Source organism: Eschrichtius robustus, chromosome 16 (assembly GCF_028021215.1).
Source record: "Eschrichtius robustus isolate mEscRob2 chromosome 16, mEscRob2.pri, whole genome shotgun sequence".
NCBI classification, from domain to species: Eukaryota; Metazoa; Chordata; class Mammalia; order Artiodactyla; family Eschrichtiidae; genus Eschrichtius; species Eschrichtius robustus.
The window spans coordinates 53,613,892-53,640,591 of record NC_090839.1 but is presented as its reverse complement, the minus strand read 5'-3'; the positions used below and the strand labels follow the sequence as shown (position 1 = coordinate 53,640,591).

At 52.5% G+C, this 26,700-nt stretch overlaps 4 protein-coding genes across 4 annotated transcripts; 2 read left to right on the top strand and 2 right to left on the bottom strand.

Annotated features, from left to right (window-relative positions):
• The first annotated feature begins 1,431 nt into the window (after positions 1-1,431).
• On the top strand, positions 1,432-8,496 carry LOC137749607 (serine/arginine repetitive matrix protein 2-like). The gene is made up of 11 exons (XM_068523762.1): positions 1,432-1,514; positions 4,716-4,989; positions 5,883-5,990; positions 6,166-6,330; positions 6,506-6,583; positions 7,032-7,094; positions 7,188-7,220; positions 7,442-7,492; positions 7,656-7,748; positions 7,835-8,111; positions 8,412-8,496. Exons 2-10 carry the CDS (start codon positions 4,748-4,750, stop codon positions 7,875-7,877), a joined length of 876 nt encoding a protein of 291 aa, XP_068379863.1. The 5' UTR covers positions 1,432-1,514; positions 4,716-4,747; the 3' UTR covers positions 7,878-8,111; positions 8,412-8,496.
• Positions 8,497-13,924: 5,428 nt separating this feature from the next.
• Positions 13,925-14,901, bottom strand: LOC137750401 (uncharacterized; the record flags this gene model as incomplete). The annotated part of the gene is made up of 1 exon (XM_068524767.1): positions 13,925-14,901. A coding segment is annotated over one exon (666 nt), but the record flags the coding sequence as incomplete, so codon positions are not given.
• Positions 14,902-16,262: 1,361 nt separating this feature from the next.
• On the top strand, positions 16,263-19,481 carry SRRM2 (serine/arginine repetitive matrix 2). Its single transcript, XM_068523763.1, has 6 exons — positions 16,263-16,350; positions 16,592-16,686; positions 17,094-17,378; positions 18,459-18,572; positions 18,712-18,822; positions 18,913-19,481. The coding sequence occupies exons 2-6, from the start codon at positions 16,610-16,612 to the stop codon at positions 18,920-18,922; spliced, it is 597 nt and encodes a 198-aa protein (XP_068379864.1). The 5' UTR covers positions 16,263-16,350; positions 16,592-16,609; the 3' UTR covers positions 18,923-19,481.
• Positions 19,482-19,911: 430 nt separating this feature from the next.
• Positions 19,912-24,368, bottom strand: ELOB (elongin B). The gene is made up of 4 exons (XM_068523764.1): positions 24,246-24,368; positions 23,984-24,118; positions 22,581-22,686; positions 19,912-20,077 (listed from the first exon to the last, which is right to left on the bottom strand). The coding sequence occupies exons 1-4, from the start codon at positions 24,366-24,368 to the stop codon at positions 19,965-19,967; spliced, it is 477 nt and encodes a 158-aa protein (XP_068379865.1). The 3' UTR covers positions 19,912-19,964.
• Between the last annotated feature and the right edge of the window lie 2,332 nt (positions 24,369-26,700).

Genomic DNA, 26,700 nt, shown 5'->3' with positions numbered 1-26,700 from the left:
ACAGGGAAGGGTGTCACTGAAGGTGGTGGGTTTTAAGAAACCACCACCTTCACCCTCAACCTCAGAAACACCAGCTTAGGCCCAGAAAAGACACAGGCTTTGCCACTTTGCCATAAATTACTCCAAAGGTGCATCCAGCTCATGGAAGCACTTGCCCCAATTCAAGGAAGCAAGATTACAACATCCCGGGCACCGTACATCGAAGCTACAGTTCCTACACCAAGTGGTGGGTGTCCCAGTTACAGCGTCTGAGATGACTTTATCCTTCCGCGGTTACAAAGAAAACTAACATTAAACACAAACTCAAACGGACCACAGTTCATTATGTGTCTGCCACGTGCTGGGTCCTGTTGAGGGTGCAAGACCCTCGAGATAACCAGGACGGCTGAGCGCGAGCCCAAGGTCAGGTTAAAATGTTGGCCTGCCTGCAAAGCCCAACTTCTTCCAAGTCTGCTCTGAGGGAGATTGGCTGGTTCTCAGGCTCAAAGAAAACGGACTTAAAACCATTAACCTAAGACATTCTGCAGAAGGGTGAAAAACTTAAGGGTGTTTGTAACGTTTTTGCCCGGCCACGACGTATATAACATGTCCCTGGTTCTGTAGGAGAAAATCGCATCGCTGCCTGGCCGCCTTACTCGGAGATCATAAAAAAAATAATTCCCCAGGGGCAGCCAGCCAGGTTCAGCGGCTGGAAGCTGCGAACACCACGGCCTCCTGGCTCAGCCTTGGGCTCAGGCCCTGGGCCTGTAGCTGGGCTCTGGGGTTCCGGGGGTGTCCGCTGGCCGGGGTCTGGGGGGCTGGTTCTCCTGGGTGCGGAAGGGCGGGTGCGGCGCGGCCCCGGGCTCGCCCCAGGAAGCCTGCGATCACTTCCAAGTAGCGGTATCAGTAGGCTCCGGCTCATCGCCTCCCAACACGGGGAGACAAAATGGCGGTCGTGTGGGGGCAGGGAGGGCGAAGCTACATACGGGTTCCATGCCACGCTAGAACTACCACTCCCAGGACGGTCTGGGTCGAAGGCGGGAGGCCGAGGAGAGCGCTAGCGTCGCTAGGCCCTGTGTCCTCCCGCCCCCTAGTGGAAAGTCTCTGGAATGCGTTGTTTGCTCCGGTCCGCCCCCCAGACCTTCCTCGCAACTGGCCGACGGGAATCGTAGTTCTTCGACAACAGAGTTGAACCTCCTTCGGGCCTTACGAAACTACACTTCCCGGTGTGGTTTCGGCGCCTGCGCACAAGGCCGCGGGGAGTACTACGGTTCCCGGCAGGCCCTGCGACGCGCGCAGCTGCGTGCTGACGCGCATAGTTGGTCGTGCTGACGTACAGCGCGGCCCAGGCGGGGTGCGAGTGGCGCAGTCGGAGTCCGCTGCGGCCCCGGAGGAAGCGAGGAGTCGGCGGTGTCGGCTGAGGCGGGCGGACCGGCGAGGCAAGGCGGCGGCTCCAGGCACCGAGGGACTCAGGAACTCGAGCAGCGGCAGCACCTCTCCCCCTCGGAGGCGGCGGGCGGAGGCGGCGGCGGCGGGTGAGAGAGGGTGAGGGAGCGCGCGAGCCGGGTGGGGGAGGGGCGGCGGCCCCGGCGCAAGGCCAAAGCGCGCGGAGAACGGTTCAGGCCGCCGCGCGCACGCGCGCTCGCCGCCCCTAGCTCGCGCGCGGACGTCCTTGCTTGTCTGCCTCCCCTCCCCCCTCCTCGCGGTTCCTGTCGCGCGCGGGCTTTTATTCCCCCCTCCCCCATGGCAATGGCGCGCGCTGCCGACTGCACTCGGGCTCGCGCGCGCTCTCGAGGGGGGAGCGCGCGACTCGGCTTCTCGCCTCCCCGACGCGTGCGGCGAGGAGGCTCTCCTGCAGCTGTCTTTGCCGACATTTTCTCGGCGAGGAGGGGGCTGCGGCGGCCGGGGCCCGCTGCCGGCTCCTTTCCCCCGCGCTTCTCCGGCGTCCGGCCTACCCGTCCCTCCCGGGGGCCTGGGATCGGGCCCGGAGCCTCCCATACTGTGGGGCGCCGCGCAGCCCCCTCCCCCATTTCTCAAGGCTGTAAATAGGCCTTGGCCGCTCAGGCAGTGCAGAGAAGGCGTTGAACTAGATCCCCGGGAGAGTTAGGCAGTTTGGATTCGTTACTGTATGCCATGAGGTATTAGGAAGAGAAGGATTCTAAACGTTTAAAAAAAAATTCACGTATTTGGTCTAGGTATGTAAAGGCAGATCACATGCTCTTTTGTTTCTTGCACTTTTTCATCGTCTCCCCCAAAGTTGTGTTACGGCTCGGGAGGAGGCTGCCAGCCCTTCCTTGAGAAAACGCTGGACTTTGTCATTATTTGGCGCACAACTTTTCTAGGCCTTGGTTTTCACTTAGACGCTTTTCTAAGATATCTTCTGGGTCAAAAATTGAAGAAGTGTTGTTTCCTCTTGAGTGTGAGTCTACGTCTCTTCCTGAGCTAGTATTTTAGCTTCTGGGGTTTCTTAGTGTCCCCTCAGCTACTGCAGTGCCCCAGTGCTGAGCTTCTTGTGCTTATTACTTTTGTCCATTTTCTTGCACACTCTCCTCCCTTTTTGGTGCGTTTTTTTTCTTGAATACCATAATACTGAATTTCAAGACCCCCTTCTGTCTGGTTAGTTGGGCATCGTGATAATTTTCCAACAGAAAAACTCCTTTTTGTCTTTTTTTTTTGCAGCTTTTACTGTCAGCCTTTAGCTTGGGTGATTTTTGCATACCCACAGTCCGCGGACCCCAGTTTAAGTGTCTTTATTTAGGTTTTGGTGATTTGTGTTTGTGTTGTTGATATACTTCTTGGTCCATCCATCCTTTTAGTGTTTTGAGCACTGTTTTAGATGCTGTGGTATTTCTGTTTGGGGTTTTCTTTTTTCCCCTTCTTTTTTGGCTCATTCCATAAAAGTTGTTTAGTCCGTTGTGATTTAATACCCTTTGCTTAGCAGCTGCTGGTTATCCTTCTCCAGGGAGTGGGAGGATTATTGTGTGAGGTGGTATGGAAGTGTGGGTGAATGGTTAAGCTGAGGAATTGATTGCAGGTCAGAAGCATTCTGCAAGGGAAGCAGAAACTGGGTAGGGTATAGAGAGCCAAAGAAGGCCTAGCTTTAGAATAAGGAGGAGAAAATTTGAGAAAATAAAAGTGAGGGTTGGAAGATTTTTTGTGCTGTAAAGAAATTTTTCATTTCTTTGCATAGTTCTACTTGCCTTTCATAGATTAAGCATCATTTGTCATTCCTTTAACCCAGTATGGTTATTTCGTTTTGTTTTGTTTTCAGATCTCTAGAGTCTGCAACTGGGATTGGGCAGGGACCCAGCCTTAGAGTTGGGGGGTAAGGGGCTCCAAACTGTTCTAGAGTTGGGCTAGCTCCCTTTCATTCAACATCTCCCTGTATGGGGTGGGGGTGGCAGGCTTTAGTACATTCTTCCAGGTATTTGAATGATGTTTCTTTCAGAATTTTTAAAATGAAGCCTTTTCTTTTATCCAGTTCTATGTTTTTCCCCTCTACTTTCACTAATCTCTCCACTTTGTTCCTTGAGTTCTTTCCTGGGATCATTTTCCCTCACACATTTCCCCATGTGAAACTATCTCGGACAGGATGAGTTGGAGAAAAAAACAGAGTACATATAGCTGGAGAAAGGAATAGAGTGTACGTAGCCAAGAAATCTAATCAGTAAAACTAAGGTTAGAGGGCTCTTCAGAGTCATGCTGGGGTTGGAACAGATTGAGAGGATAGAACCTGGTAGGAGGCACGTGATAACACTTGAGAGGGTTAAGGAAGGGCTGGAAGAGAAAAACTAGGAAATGAGATAACGGGACTGTTAGGGAAAGCTGACAGTTTGACATTAATGAAAGTGAGGTATAAAGAGTGGGGGTTTTGTGAGTAAGTGTAGGGGAAGGAATGTAGAGAAGGTATGGGGACAGTTGGAATAGAGGAGGCTGGTTTGGTGTATTTAGAGCATTGAGTTGAAAATGTAATATTTTACAGGAGCTAGTGAGAGTTGGGTGAGCCCCAAACCATGTGAGAAATCCTATTGGGAAGGAAATTGAAGGAAAATGATCAGTCAGGATAGTTGATTGGAAATGGCCCCTTACTTGAGAGGTGAAGTATAAGAGGATTACATATCCAAGGTTCACGTGTTTCTGATGTGCATGCTGGCCTTTATCCTGGGCCACCTTTTGGATATCTAGGGGCTGTTCAGTCAGATTGTATTCATAATTTTTGGCTACCTTTAGGGTAGCCTGAAATGCTTAGGTCAGTTCTTGAAGAGTCTAGACTTGGACTGCAGGCCTTTGGGTGCCACAGATCTTCGTTTGGTGTTTGTTGTGCCCTGTTTGGAGGCCTCTGTCAGTTGCCAGGGGTTAGGAATTAGAGTAGTTGGTGAAGATACCAGTTGTGTATATTGGGGCTAAAGGAGAATAAAGAGATAGAGTGGAGAAATTTGGGAGAAATGGGATCTTTGTTTTGGGTGGAAACAGGAAAGCTAGGTGAAAGCAGGAGTGGCTCTTGCACATTGTGGGGAAAGGCTGTTAGAGCTGGGCTATGATTTGGTGGAAAGAAAGCAGTGTTGGAAGTATGAAGAACAGGTTTTTTTAGGAGACCAGGAGGATTATGCAGCTAAAGGAGGTTTAGTGTGGAGAGACATGTTGAAGTAGGGTTGAAGAAGAGCAGGGATTTGGGTGGTGGTAAGTGGCTAGTTTGGGGCCAGGGGCCTGACCCGTGTCTCCCCGCTCCCCTTCAGGAGTGGTGGTGCCCCACCCCGGGCACGGGGCCATGTACAACGGGATCGGGCTGCCGACGCCCCGGGGCAGCGGCACCAACGGCTACGTCCAGCGCAACCTGTCCCTGGTGCGGGGCCGCCGGGGTGAGCGGCCTGACTACAAGGGAGAGGAGGAACTGCGGCGCCTGGAGGCTGCCCTGGTGAAGCGGCCTAATCCTGACATCCTGGACCACGAGCGCAAGCGGCGCGTGGAGCTGCGATGCCTCGAGCTGGAGGAGATGATGGAAGAGCAGGGGTGAGGGAGGGCTGGGGGAGAGCCAAGCACTGAGTGAGTGCAGAGCTGGGGGAGTTAGGTGGGATGTAGGGAGCTTAGGGCTGGTTGAAAGAGGCCTGGAGAGGATTTGTAGGAGGGGAGGAGGTAAAGGAGCTAGCAAATTGAAAGGAGTTAAGGGACAGTTCAAAGTGGGGATGAGGAACTTGTGTCTGGGATATAAAAGGGAGCCTTTTATGAGTTATTTAGATGGAGGCACATGGGGAAAGAGGGGGGCCATTGAGAAGCAAATATGTGCTTTAAGGGAGAGGTGGGGAAGCAGCCCAGGGAAGAGACAAGAGCTAGCTAGGTAAGCTGATATGTGTTGTCATTGGTAGAGAAAAGGAAGGTAAATGGACTTAAGGATTGAGGCCTTGGACAGTAGCAAAGGCAGGAAAACAGGAATTGGAATAATACCCGGATAAAAGGGATCATGGGTTGGATAGGGAATTGAGATTTTGGAAAAGGAACACATTAAGGCAGAAAACCTTTTAGAGCAGTGGTTTTCAAACTTCAGCAGTGGCGCCCGTTTCATATAATGCATGTTACTTTGGAATCCCAGGAAATGAAAGATTTGTTCTTGTTGATTGGATTTGGGGAGGAACACCTGGAACTCTGCCTGCTTAACTTTCCTCTCTTGGCCCCTGGAGTGTAGCATGTTTAAAATCCACTGTTCTAGAGGGTGTAGTCAGTGGAGGGAAGAAAGATGACAGGAAAAGAGCAGGATTTAATAGAAGGGCCCTTTGGGTGACAGTGAGTGAAAAATTGTATGTGTGCATGGAAAGGGAAGGGATCCTGCTGGGAATGAGGGAACTGTAAACCTGGGACTGGGGAGAGTGTCTAGTCAAGCTCTAACCCTGAAGGCTTTTGTTCTCCAGGTACGAGGAACAGCAAATTCAGGAAAAAGTGGCGACCTTTCGACTCATGTTGTTGGAGAAGGATGTGAACCCTGGGGGCAAGGAGGAGACCCCAGGGCAGAGGCCAGCGTGAGTGTTTCCCTCTCTCGATTTTCTCTGGACTCCACTCTGCTTTTGCTGTTCTCTCTGTTTAGTTTGGACTTTCTCCCTGCTCTTGTCTTCATTTTCTCGTGGCTGTTTGTGTGAATATGACTCTGCATTTTGTTCTCTATGTCCTTTAGACCTTTGACCTTTTCTCCTCTAGGGTAACTGAGACTCACCAGTTGGCAGAATTGAATGAGAAGAAGAACGAGCGACTCCGAGCTGCCTTTGGCATCAGTGATTCCTATGTGGATGGCAGCTCTTTTGATCCTCAGCGTCGTGCTCGAGAAGCTAAGCAACCAGTTCCTGAGCCACCCAAACCTTACAGGTACACAGACCAAGAAGCCAGTGTCAGTTTCTCTTCCTAATTCTAAGCACTCTGCCTCATTTTTTGTGTGTGGACTATGTCTTTTCAAATTCTTGAGATTTTGTTCTTCTGAAATTGAAATGTCTAAGAAAGTTTGTCTTAGCACCCATCTCTGCCATTTTTCATCTTTCCTCAGCCTTGTCCGGGAGTCTAGCAGTTCTCGCTCACCAACCCCAAAGCAAAAGAAGAAGAAAAAGAAGAAAGATAGAGGACGGTAAGTTAGTTGGAAAGCTCTTCTAGTAGCCAGAGGACCAAACCTGTCATGTTTTTTCTCTGTCTCTGGCAATAGGGTATTTTTATTTCTAGGAAGTAGGAGAGAGTTGTCAGAAAAGTCAGGGAAGAGGGACTTACCATTCAGGTCTCATCTGGTAGAAGAAATAATGTGTGCTGCTTCAGTGGGAAGGGTTGATTCTGTACCTCTGCAGAACTGATCAGCAGCATTTTGGAGTTATGTTGTTTTTTCCATTTTGGGGTTTGTTGCTATATAATAGGAGGGAGGTACCTACGCTTCTTGGAGAGTAAATAAGCTCTAGGCTTAGATCGGCACATTGGTGCTATTGGAGTTGTTCTGTGCTTTAGAAGCCTTTTTGGGGATGGATTATAAGTGGGTGGGCCAGGGAAGGAGGTAGGCTGAATGACCTTGTTTCTGAACCCATGTTTAGCAGGTCAGAGAGCAGCTCTCCTCGACGAGAAAGGAAGAAGAGCTCTAAGAAGAAGAAGCACAGGTATGAGGTGGGAATATATGGAATAATTGGAGAGGTTTGGTGAGTCCAGGTCTAGATAAAAAAATAATAGTTTTACTTACTTTTTACCAACAGGTCAGAATCTGAATCCAAGAAAAGGAAGCATAGGTAAGAGCTCTTTGTGGCATAGGGAACATAGTGGCACATGGAGCGGTGAGCCATTGCTTGATGGCCTTGCTGGCTCTTTGGGGTTTTTTTTTTTTCTTGGAGTAAAGCTCAGTTCCTTGATCTTCTACTGTCAGTAACTCAGTTCTTTCCATTTTACTTTTCATTTTCTTTGTTTCTTTAAAAATGATTTTTATTTTAAATAATTCTGCCTCATTTCCCAGGTCTCCTACTCCAAAGAGCAAACGTAAATCTAAGGACAAGAAGCGAAAGCGGTGAGTGAATTAGAGGGGAATTTGCTTAGCGAGTAGATGAGTGCCACCTGGGGATGGGGCAGAATCAGTCACGTCCCTGACTGGTAAAAGGTTGAAGGGTGGATAAGGGGAACCCAGTGCAGGTGTGACAGCACCCTGAGCTGTGGTGGTGGTCTTCCTTCAGGTCTCGAAGTACAACACCAGCTCCCAAGAGCCGACGGGCGCACCGTTCAACTTCTGCAGACTCTGCTTCCTCTTCAGATACTTCCCGCAGTCGGTAAGGGGTGGTCCAGGAGGAAGGGAGGGAAGAGGGACTTGTGGGTTAATCAATTTAATATTTATTGAGCGCCCACGGTGTGCTAGGCGCTGCACAGACCATTCGGAAGACACGGTCCCTGCCCTCTAGGAGCTGACAGGCTAAAGCAACAGGATGGACAGACATATACATTTCCCCTTCTCTTTTTTTTTTTGTTTTTTGTTTTTTGTTTTCTTTTGTTTGTGATTTTTTGTTTTGTTCTGATATATATGGACTGCCAGAATAGGGGGGGTGGTGGTTTGTTCGTGGTGTCTGGGGGAGGAAGGAATCCTTACCCTGGCTTCCTTAATCGGGGAAGGCTTCCTGAAGGAGGTGGGCTCAGAGGTGAGTTGTGAATGAAGCGGGTAGGGAATGGACTGGGTGGAGGGTTTTGGGAGGTTTGGGGGAGGTAAATGTAAAGGGGTAGAGGGAGAACGTTTTTGGGGATTGATGTTGAGAAGAGAAAGAGCAAAGTGAACTGGACTTGAATTTCAATATGAGTTACTTGAATCTTGTGAGTAAGAGAAGGCTTTTTTGGAAGAGGGTTATATTGAAGAAAGGTGGATGGGAGCTGGGGAGGGGGTTTTCTGTTCTCCCCTGAACTGATTTTCTTCCTCTTTTCCCATCCTCAATTACCTCTCTCAGGTCTCGAAGTGCTGCAGCTAAAACCCATACAACTACCTTGACTGGGCGAAGTCCTTCCCCTGCTTCAGGGCGTCGAGGGGAGGGAGATGCACCATCCAGGGAACCAGGTGTCACCAACATAGGGCAGCCTAGTAGCCCAGAGCCTTCTACAAAGCAGCCTAGCAGCCCTTATGAAGACAAAGATAAAGACAAGAAGGAGGTATGTTCCTGAGTTAATGGATACTCTTTGGGTTGCAGGGCTGTGGATTCAGGATAGGTGTGTGAAGTTAAGGGAGAAGCAAGGTCTGGTTTTGTTTTCTGCATTTCTCTCAGTTATTTATAAAGTTCTCTTTTGTATCTGCAAATCCTTTAGAATTGTGGCTTTCAAACTTTATTGGGTGTTAATAGGTTTTACATCACTGTTCTCTTTGTACTTATAGGTTGATAGAACTGGAACAAAAAAATTTTTTTGAACTACACCTAGTCTTACTTAAAATGTTTCTAGTATCAGTTTCATTAAATGCTGGTTGTGGCTCATTAAAACTTTTCAACCCACTGGGTTGCTGCTTGCAGTCTGAAAACACTACTTTGGAAAGATCTTTTCAGTATCTGTTCTTTTATACTTGCTATTAAAATTCAAATTCTAATCGTGTTTTCTTACTTCAACAATCACAGTATAATTTTAATTGCTCTTTGCTAAATTTGTAGCTCTCCTGTCCGTTTTCCATGTTATCCAGAGTTGCTTTTCCAAACTGCAAGTTGGATCATCTCAGAAACTTAATTTACTTCCTATTGCTCTTGACTTTAATATTTAAAGCTTTTATAATTTAGTCTCTTTCTGTATTTTCCTGTACTTCATCCTGGTTTTATTCACATAAATCATGTAGTCAGATCTTTGTCTTTTTTTTTTCTTATTTTAATATAGTTATTTTTTAAAGGTGAAGTCAGTCACTTTGGGAAACTGCTTTATCTTTCCATTTAAGAATACCTTTTTTTCTGCACTCAGCATTTTGTAATGGTTATCTGTTGTGAAATATAGTACATTAGTTTGCATTATGTTTTTTCTCTAGATAGAAGACTCTTGAGATTGTAGACTCTGTTTTCATATGTTTCTTACTGTGTTTTATGTTATGTGATCTCTTGTTATTGAATGAATGTGATAGCCTGTGGTGAGGAAAAGGACCAGTTGGTATAATGGGGTGCATAGAGGAAAAGTTTCATAGGAAAGGGTGTTGGGATCTTACAGGTGATCAGAAGTTCTGGTGCTTACATACCCGTATCCTTACTCTCTTTTCCACTCTTAGAAATCTGCAGTTCAACCTAGCTCCTCTCCGGAAAGGAGCAGCACAGGGCCAGAACCACCTGCTCCCACTCCGCTCCTTGCTGAGCAATATGGCGGCTCCCCACAACCCCTTGCGACAACCCCCTTAAGTCAGGAGCCAGTGAACCCCCCTTCTGAGGCTTCTCCAGCCCAGGGCCATTCACCACCTAAGTCTCCTGAGAAACCTCCCCAATCTTCTTCAGAGAGCTGCCCGCCCTCCCCTCAACCTACCAAAGTTTCTCGGCATGCCAGCTCTTCCCCTGAAAGTCCTAAACCTACACCAGCTCCTGGGTCCCGCCGAGAGATTTCTTCTTCTCCTGCATCCAAGAGTCGTTCACATGGCCGAGCAAAACGGGATAAGTCACATTCTCATACTCCTTCTCGTAGAGTGGGGAGGTCCCGTAGTCCTACCACTAAGAGGGGGCGGTCTCGGTCTCGAACCCCTACCAAGAGAGGTCATTCTCGGTCCCGGTCACCTCAGTGGCGTAGGTCCCGGTCTGCACAGAGGTGGGGACGATCTAGGAGCCCCCAGCGACGTGGCCGCTCTAGGTCTCCTCAGCGACCAGGCTGGTCCAGGAGCAGAAATACACAGAGAAGAGGCAGGTCTAGGTCAGCAAGACGAGGCAGGTCACACTCTAGATCCCCTGCAACTAGGGGCAGATCTCGTTCTAGAACACCCGCCCGGAGGGGCAGATCTCGGTCTAGGACACCTGCCAGGCGGAGGTCACGATCTAGAACACCCACTAGGCGCAGGTCTCGGTCTAGAACACCAGCCCGGAGGGGCAGGTCTCGGTCTAGAACACCTGCTAGGCGCAGATCTAGGACCCGATCACCAGTACGACGGAGGTCTCATAGTAGATCGCTAGCCAGGAGAAGTGGCAGGTCACGCTCTAGAACCCCAGCCAGGCGTGGGCGGTCGCGCTCTAGAACCCCAGCCAGGCGTGGGCGGTCGCGCTCCAGAACCCCAGCTAGACGAAGTGGCCGGTCGCGCTCTAGAACACCAACCAGGAGAGGGAGATCTCGGTCTAGGACACCAGCAAGACGAGGAAGATCCCGTAGTAGAAGTCTAGTTAGACGGGGAAGATCTCACTCTAGAACACCACAAAGAAGGGGCAGGTCTGGCTCATCATCAGAGCGGAAGAACAAATCCAGAACATCACAGAGAAGGAGCAGGTCCAACTCAAGCCCAGAAATGAAGAAATCTCGAGTTTCTTCGAGGCGGAGCAGGTCTCTCTCTTCACCAAGGTCCAAAGTAAAATCCCGCTTGTCTTTGAGGCGAAGCCTTTCAGGGTCCTCTCCACGCCCTAAACAAAAGTCTCAGACACCACCAAGGCGCAGTCGCTCCGGATCATCCCAACCTAAAGCTGAATCTAGAACACCACTAAGGCGAAGTCGCTCTGGTTCTTCTCCACCTCCTGATCAGAAATCTAAAACGCCATCAAGACAGACTCATTCCAGTTCATCTCCTCAACCTAACCTGAAATCTGGAACGCCACCAAGGCAAGAGTCTGTAACAAGTCCCCAGGTAAATGAACAATCTGCAACACCACAAAGACAGAGCCGTTCTGAATCATCACCTGACCCTGAGGTGAAGTCTAGGACCCCTTCGAGACATAGCTGCTCTGGGTCTTCTCCTTCTAGAGTGAAATCTAGCACACCTCCAAGATGGAGCCGATCTGGGTCATCATCTCCACAACCCAAAGTGAAAGCAGTAACGTCACCAATCCAGAGCCATTCTGGCTTCTCTTCTCCAAGTCCTAGTAGAGTGACATCTAAAACACCTCCAAGGCAAAGCAGATCAGAGTCTCCATGCTCCAAGACAGAATCTAGATTGTTGGAAAGGCACAGCCATTCTAGATCCTCCTCTCCAGATACCAAAGTGAAACCTGGAACACCACTAAGACAAAGTCACTCAGGGTCTACTTCACCATGCCCCAAAGCAAAGCCCCAAACTCCACCAGGGCATAATCTTCTTGGATCAAAGTCACCATGTTCCCAAGAGAAGTCTAAAGATTTATCAGCACAGAGTTGCTCTGGATCTTTCTCCCTCTGTCCAGGAGTAAAGTCCTGCACACCACCCTCATCTCTGCAACAGAAAGGACAATCTCCAACTTCACCAGACTCCACATCTGGTACTTCAAGTCCAGAAATGAGACAGAGTCATTCTGAATCTCCATATCTGCAGACCAAATCTCAGACACCTCCTAAGGGTGGCCAGTCCAGGTCCTCATCTCCAATCACTGAGCTGGCACCCAGATCTCCAACAAGACAAGATAGAAGTGAATTGTCAGCAGGTCCTAGGCTGAAATCTGGGATGTCTCCTGAGCAGAGCGGGTCCCAGTCTGATTCTTCCCTATATCCTGCAATGGACTCTAAATCTCTTCTGGGGCAGAGTAGATTGGAGCCTTCTGAATCAAAAGAAAAAACTGGCTTACTCCTTCAGGAGGATGTTACTGCATCATCTCCAAGACCAAGAGACAAATTGAGTCCTCCTCCTGTGCAGGGTAGGCCTGAGTCCTCACCAGTACTCAGAGACACCCCTAGAACTCCATCAAGGGAAAGAGGTGGTGTTGAGTCATCTCCAGATACAGAAGACCGAAGTAGTGCATTAGCTAAGCCAAGCCAAGATGAGGAATTAATGGAGGTGGTAGAGAAATCTGAAGAATCCTTAAATCAGGTCCTGCCCCATTTGTCTCCAGAACTTAAAGAAATGGCTGGAAGTAACTTTGAATCATCTCCTGAAATAGAAGAAAGATCTGCCATGTCTTTGACTCTTGACCAAAGCCAGTCACAGGCTTCTTTGGAAGAAGTCCCTGCAGTAGCCTCAGCTTGGAGCGGGCCACGCTTTTCTCCAGAACATAAAGAACTATCTAACTCTCCTCCCAGAGAGAATAGCTTTGGATCACCTTTAGAATTTAGAAACTCTGGCCCTATTGCAGAAATGAATACTGGATTTTCTCCTGAGGTTAAAGATTTGAATGGACCTTTTCTTAATCAGCTGGAGACAGATCCATCTCTAGATGTGAAAGAACAATCAACAAGGTCCTCCAGACACAGCAGTTCTGAGTTATCCCCAGATGTGGTGGAAAAAGCAGGAATGTCTTCAAATCAGAGTGTCTCTTCGCCAGTACTTGATGCTATACCTAGAACACCCTCAAGGGAAAGAAGTAGTTCTGCATCTTCTGAAATGAAAGATGGTTTACCCAGAACTCCCTCAAGGAGAAGCAGGTCTGGGTCTTCCCCAGGACTTAGAGATGGGTCTGGGACTCCCTCAAGGCACAGCCTGTCTGGGTCGTCTCCTGGAATGAAAGATATACCTAGAACACCATCCAGGGGAAGGAGTGAATGTGATTCCTCTCCAGAACCAAAAGCTCTGCCTCAGACTCCTAGGCCAAGGAGTCATTCTCCATCATCCCCGGAGCTCAACAATAAGTGTCTTACCCCCCAGAGAGAAAGAAGTGGGTCAGAGTCATCAGTTGAACAGAAGACTGTGACTAGGACTCCTCTCGGGCAGAGATGTCGGTCTGGATCTTCTCAAGAACTTGATGGGAAACCCAGTTCATCGCCTCAGGAGAGAAGTGAGTCAGACTCTTCTCCAGATTCTAAAGCTAAGACACGAATGCCACTTAGACAGAGGAGTCACTCTGGATCATCTCCAGAGGTCGACAGCAAATCCCGGCCTTCTCCTCGGCGTAGTAGGTCTGGCTCATCCCCTGAAGTTAAAGATAAGCCAAGAGCAGTACCCAGGGCACAGAGTGGTTCTGATTCCTCTCCTGAACCCAAGGCTCTTGTCCCTCGGGTCCTTCCAAGACGAAGCAGATCAGGTTCATCAAGCAAAGGCAGAGGCCCTTCGCCTGAAGGAAGCAGCAGTTCTGAGTCCTCTCCAGAACACCCACCCAAATCCAGAACTACTAGAAGAAGCTCTAGGTCATCACCAGAGCCCAAGACCAAGTCTCGTACTCCGCCTCGCCGTCGCAGCTCTCGATCATCTCCTGAGCTGACTAGGAAGGCCAGGCTCTCCCGTAGAAGCCGTTCTGCATCATCCTCACCAGAGACCCGCTCTAGAACTCCCCCAAGACGCCGAAGAAGTCCCTCAGTGTCTTCCCCAGAGCCAGCCGAAAAGTCAAGATCCTCACGCCGGCGGCGTTCAGCTTCATCTCCACGCACTAAGACAACTTCAAGGAGAGGCCGTTCTCCTTCACCAAAGCTTCGTGGGCTGCAGAGGTCCCGTTCCCGCTCGAGGAGGGAGAAAACCAGAACAACCCGTCGTCGAGATAGGTCTGGATCTTCTCAGTCAACCTCTCGGAGAAGACAGCGGAGCCGGTCAAGGTCTCGGGTTACTCGGCGTCGCAGGGGAGGCTCCGGTTACCATTCAAGGTCTCCTGCTCGGCAGGAGAGTTCCAGAACCTCCTCTAGACGCCGAAGAGGCCGCTCTCGGACGCCCCCAACCAGTCGGAAGCGTTCCCGCTCACGCACATCACCAGCCCCATGGAAACGCTCCAGGTCTCGGGCCTCTCCAGCCACTCACCGGCGATCCAGGTCCAGAACACCCCTGGTTAGCCGACGGAGGTCCAGGTCTCGAACTTCACCAGTCAGCCGGAGGCGATCAAGGTCCAGGACATCAGTGACTAGACGAAGATCTCGATCGAGAGCTTCCCCAGTGAGTCGAAGGCGATCTAGGTCCAGAACACCACCAGTAACCCGCCGTCGTTCAAGGTCCAGAACACCGACTCGCCGACGCTCCCGTTCTAGGACTCCACTAGTGACTCGGAGAAGGTCCAGATCTAGGACCCCACCAGTAACCAGAAGGCGATCTCGAAGCAGAACCTCCCCTATCACTCGCAGAAGATCAAGATCCAGAACATCCCCAGTCACCCGAAGGAGGTCAAGATCTCGCACGTCTCCGGTAACTCGAAGGAGGTCCCGCTCTCGAACCTCTCCAGTGACACGCCGGCGATCAAGGTCCCGAACTCCTCTAGCTATTCGGCGCCGCTCTAGGTCTCGAAGCCCATTGTTACCACGCAAGCGTTCTCGAAGTCGCTCACCACTTGCTATTCGCCGCCGTTCTAGGTCCCGTACTCCACGAACAACTCGGGGCAAACGGTCCTTAACAAGATCTCCTCCAGCTATCCGCAGGCGTTCTGCATCTGGAAGCAGTTCCGATCGTTCACGTTCTGCTACTCCTCCAGCAACGAGAAATCATTCTGGTTCTCGGACACCTCCGGTAGCGCTCAGTAGCTCCAGAATGAGCTGCTTCAGTCGTCCTAGCATGTCACCAACTCCTCTTGACCGCTGTAGATCACCTGGAATGCTTGAGCCCCTTGGCAGCTCTAGAACACCCATGTCTGTCCTGCAGCAAGCTGGTGGCTCCATGATGGATGGTCCAGGTCCCCGAATTCCTGATCACCCGAGAACATCTGTGCCAGAAAACCACGCTCAGTCCAGAATTGCACTTGCCCTGACGGCTATCAGTCTAGGCACTGCTCGGCCTCCTCCGTCCATGTCTGCAGCTGGCCTTGCTGCAAGAATGTCCCAGGTTCCAGCTCCAGTGCCTCTCATGAGTCTCAGAACAGCCCCAGCTGCCAGCCTTGCCAGCAGGATTCCTGCAGCCTCTGCAGCAGCCATGAACCTGGCCAGTGCCAGGACACCTGCCATCCCAACAGCAGTGAACCTGGCTGACTCAAGAACGCCAGCTGCAGCAGCAGCCATGAACTTGGCCAGCCCCAGAACAGCAGTGGCACCTTCGGCCGTGAACCTTGCTGACCCTCGTACCCCCACAGCCCCAGCTGTGAACCTGGCAGGAGCCAGAACCCCAGCTGCTTTGGCAGCTTTGAGTCTCACGGGTTCTGGCACAGCCCCGACTGCTGCAAACTATCCGTCCAGCTCCAGAACACCCCAGGCTCCAGCCCCTGCAAACCTGGTGGGTCCTAGATCTACACATGCCACAGCTCCTGTGAATATTGCCAGCTCAAGAACCCCTCCAGCCTTGGCCCCTGCAAATCTCACTAGTGCTAGAATGGCTCCAGCCTTGTCTGGTGCAAACCTCACCAGCCCTAGGGTGCCCCTCTCTGCCTATGAGCGCGTTAGTGGCAGAACCTCACCACCGCTCCTTGACCGAGCCAGGTCCAGAACCCCACCATCTGCCCCAAGCCAGTCTAGAATGACATCTGAGCGGGCTCCCTCTCCTGCCTCTAGAATGGTACAGGCTCTCTCACAGTCAGTTCTTCCTCCAGCTCAGGATCGGCCTAGGTCCCCTGTGCCATCTGCTTTTTCTGACCAGTCCCGATCTTTGCTTGCCCAGACCACCCCTGTAGCAGGGTCTCAGTCCCTTTCCTCTGGAACGGTGGCAAAGACCACATCCTCTGCTGGTGACCACGATGGCATGCTCTCTGGCCCCATCCCTGGGGTGTCCCACCCAGAGGGTGGGGAACCAACTGCCTCTGTGGAGGCCCAGCAGCCTTCTGCTTTGGCTGCCCTGCAGCCAGCAAAGGAGCGGCGGAGTTCGTCCTCCTCGTCCTCCTCTAGCAGCTCCTCTTCATCGTCGTCGTCCTCGTCCTCGTCCTCCTCCTCCTCTGGCTCCAGTTCTAGCGACTCGGAGGGCTCTAGCCTTCCCACTCAACCTGAGGTAGCACTGAAGAGGTGAGGGGATTTTTAGAACTCTTCTACGGGGAAGGTTTTGGGGATGGTTGGTGGGGGTGGGGAGGGAGAAGCCCTATCCAGAGGTTCTTGGCTCTCTGAGGAGGTATGGGGACCATGATCCTTAAGCTGGGGGTAGAAGAGAATGCCGGGGTGGGGGTTAACGGGGGGAAGGAATGGGACAGGTAAAAGTCTCCGAAGGTTAATTCTCTAGAGGATAATGATAAGTTTTCCGTCTCTACAGAGGACAGAACTAGAGGAAATGGACTTAATTTTACAGCAGGAGGGATGGCAGTTAGACCTCAAGAGGAACTCCCTGGGCTGGAAGGATCTTCAGAGGTCATCCTATCCCTCTCCCTGCCTCCAGGCAGGACGGCCCCTCCCCCAGCCAACCCACACACACACAGGCCTCCCCACGCTGTGGCTCTCCTTTCTGAGGACGGAGAGGACGGAGACCACCCAGCTTGGCTTCTACACCTGAGCCCAGGGACCTTATTCCTCCATCAGGGACATTCTTGAGGTTTAACCTTGATCCCTTTTGCTGTGGGCCCCAGCCTGTTGCGTTAGCAGAGGTTGGGTCAGTTGGGGCCACTGCTCTCCAGAGAATGCACTCACTGGCTCTCGGCTTGGAGAGCTCCCAGGGCCTTTCTCAGGCACCCCTCCCCCACTGCCGTTCCTCCAGGCCAAGGAAGGTAGGGTTGGGGCTGGGGCAGCTTGTCTCCTTGTGACGCCCTCTTCTCCCACAGGGTCCCCAGCCCTGCCCCAGCCCCAAAGGAGGCTGTTCGAGAGGGCCGTCCTCAGGAACCGACCCCAGCCAAGCGGAAGAGGCGTTCTAGCAGCTCCAGTTCCAGCAGCTCCTCCTCTTCTTCATCATCCTCTTCTTCCTCTTCCTCCTCCTCCTCCTCCTCTTCTTCCTCTTCTTCGTCTTCCTCTTCTTCCTCTACTTCTTCCTCCCCCTCCCCTGCTAAGCCTGGCCCTCAGGCCTTGCCCAAACCTGCAAGCCCCAAGAAGCCACCCCCTGGCGAGCGGAGGTGAGTGCTGCCTTGCTTGAGAAGGAAGGGGTGGGGTGTGACCCTGGGGTGTGAGATCCCTGCTGGACTTGTGGTGACTGCTTGTACAGGAGGAGTTGGGCTCTCCTCTCCCTGCTTACTCTGTTGTGCCCTGTTCTGGCAGAGGGCTGTGTCATCCAAGTGGGTGCTCAGGCCAGAATTGGGGAGTCCTAGGTTCCTTCCTCTCCCTGCCCATGACATGCAGCCTGGTCCCAGGTTCCAGGGATTCTAGCTTTTAAGTCTCCCCGTTGCTACTGCCAGGGTCTGGCCACCGTCATCTTCTCCCGACTCTGTCCACAGCCTCTTCCCTGTTTCCCTGCCTCCACGCCATTCTCTTCCACACGTAGCCAGAGGGATCTTTCTAAAACGCCCATCTGGTTACTCCCTTCACTCCACAAATCCTTCCGGGACGCCCTGTGGCCTGCAGGATAAAGCCCTACCTCTGCGGGAATGGCGTGTGAGGCTCTTCACCAACTGGCCTTGCCTGCCCTGTGTTCTCCTCTCCTGCCCGCCCCCACACATGCCCTGTGCTCCAGCCACACTCAGCAGCGCCTTGCAGTCTAAGGAGAACCCCATGCCTTTGGACATGCTGTTCCTCCTGCCTGGAATTCCCTTGTCCGCCTGGTGAACTCCTCGTTCTGCAAGACTCCGCTCAAACAGCACCTTCAAGAAGACTACCCTGCCCCTTCCCTGCCCTGCCCCATGTCTCCCTCCCCTGGGTCCCCAGACCCCATGTACATCTGTCCTGCGGGGCTGCTTCCCACATGTGGGGCCAAGCGAGCCTCCCTTGGCCTTCCTTCAGCATCAGACTGAGCCCCTCCAAGGGCAGGGACTGTCTTTATCTTTGCCTCCCCCGCTGCACCCCGTGCCCCGCCTGTTGGGGTACTCGGTGGATGGTGTGCGGGCGGATGGGTGAGTGAGCGGATGAAGGTGGGTCTGAGGTTGGCCCTGCGTGGTATGAGGTTTGGTGGTCAGGACCTGGGGCGGGGTGGGGGTGGTCCTGAGTGCTGGCTTGTGGGTTTGAAAGAGTGTGGCACTATGGGGACCTACTCTGATCCCCAGGTCCCGCAGCCCCCGGAAGCCAATAGACTCCCTCCGGGACTCCCGGTCCCTCAGCTACTCGCCTGTGGAGCGCCGCCGCCCCTCACCCCAGCCCTCACCACGGGACCAGCAGAGGTAGGGTTGCCAGTGTGTGCTGTCCTGCCAGTAGCCCAGTCTGGCCGCCACTGATTTCTGCAAAATAAGTTCTAAGGCTCCAAGGTACCAAGGGTTGGTGGCGTCCTGTGTGTGGTCTCACATCTGTTCTTCATTGTAGCAGCAGTGAACGGGGTTCCCGGAGAAGCCAGCGTGGGGACAGCCACTCCCCGGGCCACAAGCGCAGGAGGGAAACGCCCAGCCCCCGCTCCGTGCGGCACCGTTCCTCCAGGTATGTCTGTCACACTCTAGGGCTGGGCTCACTTCTGAGAGCTCCAGAGCTGGCTGGGGCCTCTGCATTGATTATTCTCTTCCATTTCAGGTCTCCGTGAATCTTTTTGGGGGAATTCCACCATACCCCAAGTTCTGGAGCCACAGGATGTGCCCCCTTTCTCCCCAACAGAGCCGTGGGAGGGGGTCTTTGTCTGCCCTCCCCCCCCAACCCTGGCAGCATCCTGGGGGGAGGGCTCCCTTCTTTCCCTCCCTTTTCCTTTTTTTTTCTTTGTTCTGTGAAATGTTAATCTCTGTGAGTTTTTCCTGGTTCACATGTTTTGGGGGGTTTGGGGTGGGTGGGAATGAGAATGGGAGTTGCGGGAGGGGAGGATAGTTTGGGACTCCCAGGTCTTGACTCAAAGGATTTGGGAGGCACTGCCCCCCTTTTAGCCCCGAGTTCTTGGGGGGATGATGGTTTGGTACTTGAGGACTTGTGTGAGGTATACCCAGAAAAAAGGGGCAGGAGTTGAAATTGGTTGGCTCCTCCTGGCCTCCCAGTGAGGTTGTGGCCCCCTCCCCCCCAACTTTTCTTCACGTTTCTTAAAGGCATTTTGGTTTTTTAAAATCTGTACAGCAAGAGCAACTTTTTCTGTCAAATAAAAATGAGAAATGCAGGAATTGGTCTATAGATCGTTTATTACGGGTGGGGAGAGTTAGTTAGGAGAGGAGCTGCCCTTATTCTGTGGCTGCATCCCCCCTGCAAGGGGCATACCTTGGAGGAGCCTCATGGGGTGGCTCTAGGCTGTGGATCCCCCACAGAACCCACTCTCAAACCCACACGCTCGTTCCAGCTGGGAGCCAGCATGCTCATGCTAGGAGGGGGCTGGCCACTCTGAAGAAACAGAGCCTCTAAACCTTTTGTCCCCAGACTGAGCAGAAGGCTGGGCTGGGGGTTGGTAGCTGGACTCAGAGAGCTTGGGATGCAGCAGTCTGGCCTGGAAAGAGGCTGAGGGTGGGGTGGGGTGGGGTGGGGTGGGGTGGGGCGGGACACACCAGTGAGGTGATGCCTGAGTCAGGAGAAGGTGTGTAGAAAGAGGCAGCAACCAGGTGGACACCCAAATCTCTTTTATTGGGGGGGGGGTAGGGCGGTTGGGGGGCCTCTCACTGCACAGCTTGTTCATTGGCGCTGCTTCCTGAGTCCTGTGGCTTCATCACATCCGGCAGCTCGGGTGGGCTGGAGAAGGGCTCGATGCGCAGGGCCTCAAAGGCCTCATCTGGTGGAGAGGGGGTGGCCACTGCAAAGTGAGTCTCCCACCCTTACAGGACCAACCTGACCCCTGTTCCCCTCCCCCAGCCTGGCCATGCTAGGGTCTTTTTCCTCACCCTCTGCATCCCTCAGCCTCTGGGATTGCATCCACCTACAATCTCCCCCATCGCCTTGTTCCCTTCACACCTCCTCTTCTCATCATACTTTGAATAAGATCTCATCGTGTCATTATGTCTCTCCACATGTCTCCTTGTGGTCCCCATATTCCCACATCAAGCTCTTTCTTGCCTCAAGGTCTCTGCATTTGCCACTCTCTAGCTTGACACTTAGAATGGCTGGCTGCCTAAGAAAGGCATCCAGGGGCAATCAAATATCACCTCTTCAGAGAAGCGTTCCCCAACCACCCTGTACAACCACCCACTCTACATGGCCAATGCCCTGTGCATTGCCCCGGGAACACTTAACCGCTAGCGTGAATGCCCTGTTTCTCTTGACCAGCTGCTTTCCTACTAGAACAGCAGCCCCAGGAAGATTTTCCCTGTCTCATTCCTGCTGTTACTACTTCAGCACAGATCAAATGAACACCACAACTTTTTCTGCTACATGGGAAACTTCTCTCCACCTGGCTCAGGGATCTCAACCAATTAGGCTCCCCAGGGGAAGTCGGTCACGTCTGACAAGTTTTAACTTTGGGGGTTGAGGGGCTGCAACTGGCCTCTAGTGGGGAGAGGCCATCTTTTGTAGGAGCCGGAGATGCTAAACATCCTGCAATGCACAAGACAACCTCACCCAGAATCATCCAGCCCCAAACGTCAGCAGCGCTGAGGTGAAGACACATGGCCCAGCTTAATAACGAATTCATCTTCCAAGCCACAAATCTGAGTGACAATTCTTGCCTTCATCACCTCTCCCCATTCTTTGGAAATAAAGTCTGGAAGATGCTATTTAACACCAGACACTATCATATCTCCCTAACTAAGCAAACCACTTTGCTTTGGGGGGTGGGGAGAGACCCGTCTCTGCACAAGGAAACAACTACCCACCCAGAAGTGCGTTTTTGCAAGTGGAAGCAGACGGTCTACAGTCCACACCACAGCCCCTATCAAAACAGCAATGACACACCTGAGGTGATGCCACCAAGGGTCCACAATCTATGCCATAAGTGGGGGTCATGGGGAGAAACAAATCACCTCACTGTGCTGTGATTTTTTTCACCTGCAAGATGGTTGAGTAGCTGCAAGTCTATAGGGTGCCTCTGTTCAAATTAGAGGAAGAGATACTTTTTCTGGAAGAATGCAGCCTGGCCCTGGCTTAGGAAGAACAGATGTGCTTTCAGCCCTCCCTTACCTGCCTCAGAGAACAGCCTTGTATAGTACCCACCCTGTACAAAGTTTGCACCAGCCCCTCACCTGCCTCACTGTCACTGTGAGAGTTGAGGGAACCCACACAAAGGCCCGTTAAGACTGCCTTTTCCTGAGCACTTGCAGGGCCTGGGGTGTACGGGGGCTCACATTGCCTTGCTGTGAGGCTGGTCCCAGTGTCATACTCCTTTATGGAGACAAACTCCAGTCTGGGAGGGGCGGGGCGTGAAGTAGCTGCCCGAAGACACAGCTGCTGAGGCCTCATACAGTTTATCCTTATGAAACTGAGAAGTGCAGCTAAGGCTATATGCTCCCTCCTGAGCCCTTGCTACATTTTCTTAAAAGAAGCTAGAAAAATAACTCCCTGTAACTTCATCCAGATTTACCCAGCCATTCACACAGCCCCTAGGTCTGTCTACAGCTGTGAAAACACCCTATAACCCCTGTTTAAATTTCCAGAGACAAAGGATAAAATTCAAATCTTTTTCTTGGCAAAAGGAGCAACATAAACCACCCCCACCCCTCAGGTTTCTAAACTTTGGTCAGGGTGGAATGTGGCTAAGGAGAGTACAGGCTCTGGGGCAAGAAAGGGCTGAACCTGATCTAACCTCCCCAGGCTTAGTCTACTCATCCTTAAAATGATCACAATACAACTCTGGCCTGTACAGAGATGCTGGGGGAGTAAGTGATGTACCACGGAGACACTGGCTGGCATGGTGCCCAGCTCAGACAAGGTCCTGGCAGCCTGCATCTGAACTGTGGCCTCCCACATGACTGCCAGCAAGCCTCGGCGTCCATGTCTCCCAAATGGGGATGGCTGTGCTTACCCCTCAGGGCTATCAAGAGGATTAGATGGGACAACAGAAATAAAATGCAGAGTGCAGGGCCAGGTGCTCAGTAAGTTCTCTGTAAATGTAAGCTGGTACTGTGACTAAAAATCTTTGAATCCTCCATGAAATGGGCTTCAATTTCTACAAGTATCTCATGTGCTTCTCATTGTTTTTAATGGGGAAGCAAACACACTATTATAGGATATTGCCTGCATTTGGTGAACTGGGGGACATGGTCCAGGAGGCTTGGAGGAACAACTGCAGGCTCCCTGACCACCCCTTTCTTTGGCCATTTCCACCCTGTCGCTGCCCCTCTCACCTGCCCTGAAGGCTAGCCCCACAGTGGCTGGGGCCTGAGGCCGTGCTGTCTGGCTGGTGAAGCCACACTCGCCCAATGTCTTTCCGTCGTCCAGAAGCTGGTCGTCCTGAGGAGAGAGGCAGGCAGGGTCTCAGGAGAGGCCCCAGGAGGGGCAAGTCCCAAAGACTTCTCTGGTCAGCAACTACACTGAAAGTCAGAAGACGAAAAAGAAACAGCCCCAAGTAGGGCCCAGAACCACCCCAGAGTATATCAAACAGTTTCCAGGACTACACCCAAGACTTTCCAAATCAGAACCTCCCAGGGTAGGGTAAGGGTCTGGAATCTACCACCCTGCAACTCCAGGTGAATCTAATTTCAAGTGTCAGTGACCCCATCTGGCCACAGGCAGACCTGGTTGAATCCCAGCTCTACCACCTTGCACAAGGTGGTTGATCTTTTTGATGTGAAGTTTCCTTATCTGTAAAACGGGAGTTATTGGAATTCCCAACTCATAGGGCAGCCAGAGGCTTCAATGAGCAAAGGACACACAGAAAGCACGGAGCACAGCAAGTGAAAGAAGCTCAGGCAGTAGGAAGGGTCCTTATTACAGAAGCCCCAGCAGGTAACAAGAAGAAAAGGCCTTTAGAGACAAAGGGGGTGAAGGCTCAGCCTGGAGCAAAAGATCAGTTTCCCAGTTTCCACCCAGAATCAGATCAAGGAACTTAGGTGAGGGACCTCATACTGCCAGAAACTTGAAATGAGGGGCCACCAAACAGAACTCCCCAACGAAAACCCCAAATCCCACGACATCCTTGCTGGATAATTGCAATTGGTTTGTAAGGGGGAAAGGGGCGGGGGCTTTTAGAACATCAGCAGTAAGTTGGGGAGTAATAAACAGTTGTTGGGTGAAGAACTGGTGGGACCTGACTCATCTCAACACCCTCCATTTGTTCATTTCTTTGTATTAAGGCGTGTCTGGGGCGGGGGGCGTGTGAGAGGCCTGCACAGGATTGAGCATCGGGGTTCAAATCCTGACTCTGCCAACAACCTTGGCCTCGTTAAGTGGCCACCTCCGAGCCTCAGTTTCCTTAACCGCAGAGCAGGGAAGTCAAGGGTCAGCACGTCGCGGGTGGGATCGCTATAAGGATCAGATGTGACGCTGGCCCTCGGCGCTCAGCATAGGGCCTGGCGCGCGACTTTCAAGCCATCCGAACGGAGACCCCCGGTGTAGCGAGCGCTATCGGGGCTTCATCTCCCCGAGTTCGAGCAACGGCCCCACGCGGGGGAGTTCCGGCCCGCGGCAGCCGGTCGCTGATGTTTACATCAACGACGGGGCCGCCTTGCGCCCACGGCCAGGCTCGGGCGGCGGTTCCGAGCAGCACGCTCCCCCAGCCCCCGGCCGCCCGGAACCGACGGGACCGCACCTTGTACAGCCGCTGCTCGTCCGGCGGCCGCTTGAGGATGCCCTCGACGATGCGCTTTAGCTCGAACACAGTGCTCGACTCCTTGGCGTCCGTGAAGATGGTGGTCTTGTGGCGCCGGATCATGAGGAACACGTCCTGGGGGCGGCGGGCCGGCGTGAGCGCGGAGCCCGGGCCCCCGCGCACGGCCCACCGCCCTCGCCGCCCCCGGCCCCGGCCCCGGCCCCGGCCCCGGCCAAGCGCCCCTCCCCCAGCGCCCGCTCACCATCTCGGCGGCTGCCTCTCCCCCTCGACGCGCCGGCGCGGCCGCGCTCCGCCCCGTTCCCGGCAGCCCGCGCGCTGGCCCCAGCGTGCCCCGCGCCCCGCGGCCCCGCCCCATGGCCGCCATTTTAAGTAATCCGCAAAGGGGGCGTTACGGCCGAGCCTCCGACAGCGGACTCGGCGCCGTGGCGCGGGGCGGGGCCGGTTGGCGGAGTCGCGGAGGTAGTGGGAGGCCGACAGGGACCGAGCGCGGGAGGGACGCAGGGCGCGGTGGCGCCATCTTGGGTGTGGCAAACCGAGTTCCCCATGTTGGTGCAGTCTAGGGGACTCCCGTCCTTCTTGTGGGGAATACCAGGGACTAACTTCGCAAGCGTAGGGTGCCTCACAGCCTAATGAGAGTGAATGAATGATGTGTCTCGGTCATCAGGGCGGCAAGACATTCACATCTCAGCGAGACCTGGGCTGCCAGGTTTGGGAGTCTGACTCATGATTATGGGGCTTCCTGGCGGCTGTTTTGAGGAGGTGTTAAATTCTGGATCTTTCGGCCGCCGTATCAGGAAACAGCCCCATTTCCCTGCCCTAGCCTTGGTTGTAAGGATTATTTAAACTAGTTCACTGAAGCTTTAGGGCCTGTAAGGATCTTTGGAAGCTGCTTTTGGGGTTAGGGAGTGTGTAAGCAGCTCTTTGCAGGAAACCGCCCTCAGCAGGAAGCCCATTTTCTTGTCACTTTAGCAAAACTATATTGTAAATAACTTTTTTTTTTGGGGGGGGGGCATACTGCTCACCACGTGGAACCTTAATTCCCCTGACTAGGGATCCAACCCCCTGCCCCCCTGCGTTGGAAGGTGGATTCTTAACCACTGGCCCACCAGGGAAGTCCTTGTAACTAACTTTTAAACCAGGCACTGCCCCTCCACCCATATCTGGCCCAAGCACACCTTTCAAATCTTTTAATTACACAATACCTTGCCAAACTAGTTGGTTCGTTAGAGAAATGAGCAAGTATTTAACAGATGACCAGATCTCTTCCCTAGCTTTCCCTTCAGTAACCTGAACAAACTGTGTGACCAAACTGTGTGAACAAGATAACATCTAGAGGAAGAGCCCAAGAAGTTGACGAGCCTGCATGCAGTGGAGGGATGGCAATAATTCTGACCCCCCTATCTCAACAATTAACTGAGGTTACTTCCCTTCTGCCCTTTAAAAGTTTCATGGCTGAGTACAATCTGCGGAGGTGGTTTTTGGGGGATGCTGAGTCCACCATCTCCCCAGATTGTTGTCATTCTGATTAAAAGCACCTTTCCTTTGCCACCAACATTGGTGAGTATGCAATTGATTGTGAGCAGCAAGCAGCAGGACCCCCATTTGATAACAAGGCCTGGCAAACATCCTCAGAAGAAGCAGCATGCATGGCCAAAGTTGGTGTTCACGCTTCCCAGGAGGAGGGTGCCCTGGGCAACTGCCCGCCTTTCTGCCCAGGTCCACTCAGGCTCCGGAAGGGCCTGTGGACTTGGTTTCCCTCTCTGGCCGCCCTTCGTTCCTACTGACAGCCTAGGCCTCCCTCCTTGGTAGATGGACGCTCTCCTGTGTCGCCCCAAATTGCAGTTATACTAGAGCAAGAGAAGGAGGCTTTTCTTTCAACCTCTCCCAGGGAGAAGGAGAACGTCAGCTGAGTCATCGCTGGCATGTGCCGTGGCACCCAGTGAGAGATGAGCCACCGGTGCCCCTGGATGCTGAACAGCTCAGCAGTTGTTGAGGCCACAATTTGAGGATTCTTTGGAGTGGGTGGAACCTGAAGATGCTGCTGCCTTGGCCCTGAATCAAGCGGGTGGCTGGCCACGCAGGCTCTGGGCTCAGACCTGCTGGGATTCAAATCCTTGCTCTGGCACTGAGTGTGCAGCCTTGGGCAGTTAACCTCACCAAGGCCCAGTTTCCCCCTCTCTGAGACTGGAGAATAACTGTTTGTAAAGTTTGTGGAGCCTTGCTGTAAGCAGATAGGGTCGGGGGGGGGGGTCCCTGGAGAGAGAACCCAGCATGGTTTTCTTGACAGAAGAGAAGCCATTTTTGGCCTAAGCCACTTTGTGATCTAAGCCTGGCCTCATTGCAAGCCCTTTCGTGAATATGCATGTACCCTTAGCCTAAAATTCCCCCAATTTTGCTGTTCGGGGAGACACTGCTTTGGGAAAGATCCCTGGTGTTCTCCTCACTTGCTGCAAATAATAATAAATCCTTCCTTCTCCCGATCTTTGGCTTGGTTGTGTCTTTTTGCTTGACACTCACCAAGAGGCAAACCCAGTCTGTGGGTAACATCACCAAGAGTTAGCACTCAATAGATGTTTCCTAAACTGTAGCTATAGTTATCATTTTTTACTTCTGGCCTCTGGCTCCTCAGGAGTCCTTTGAAGTCCCTTTTCTTCCTGGGACTCCTCCCCACCTGTGCCTCAAGGCAGCCCTTTCCC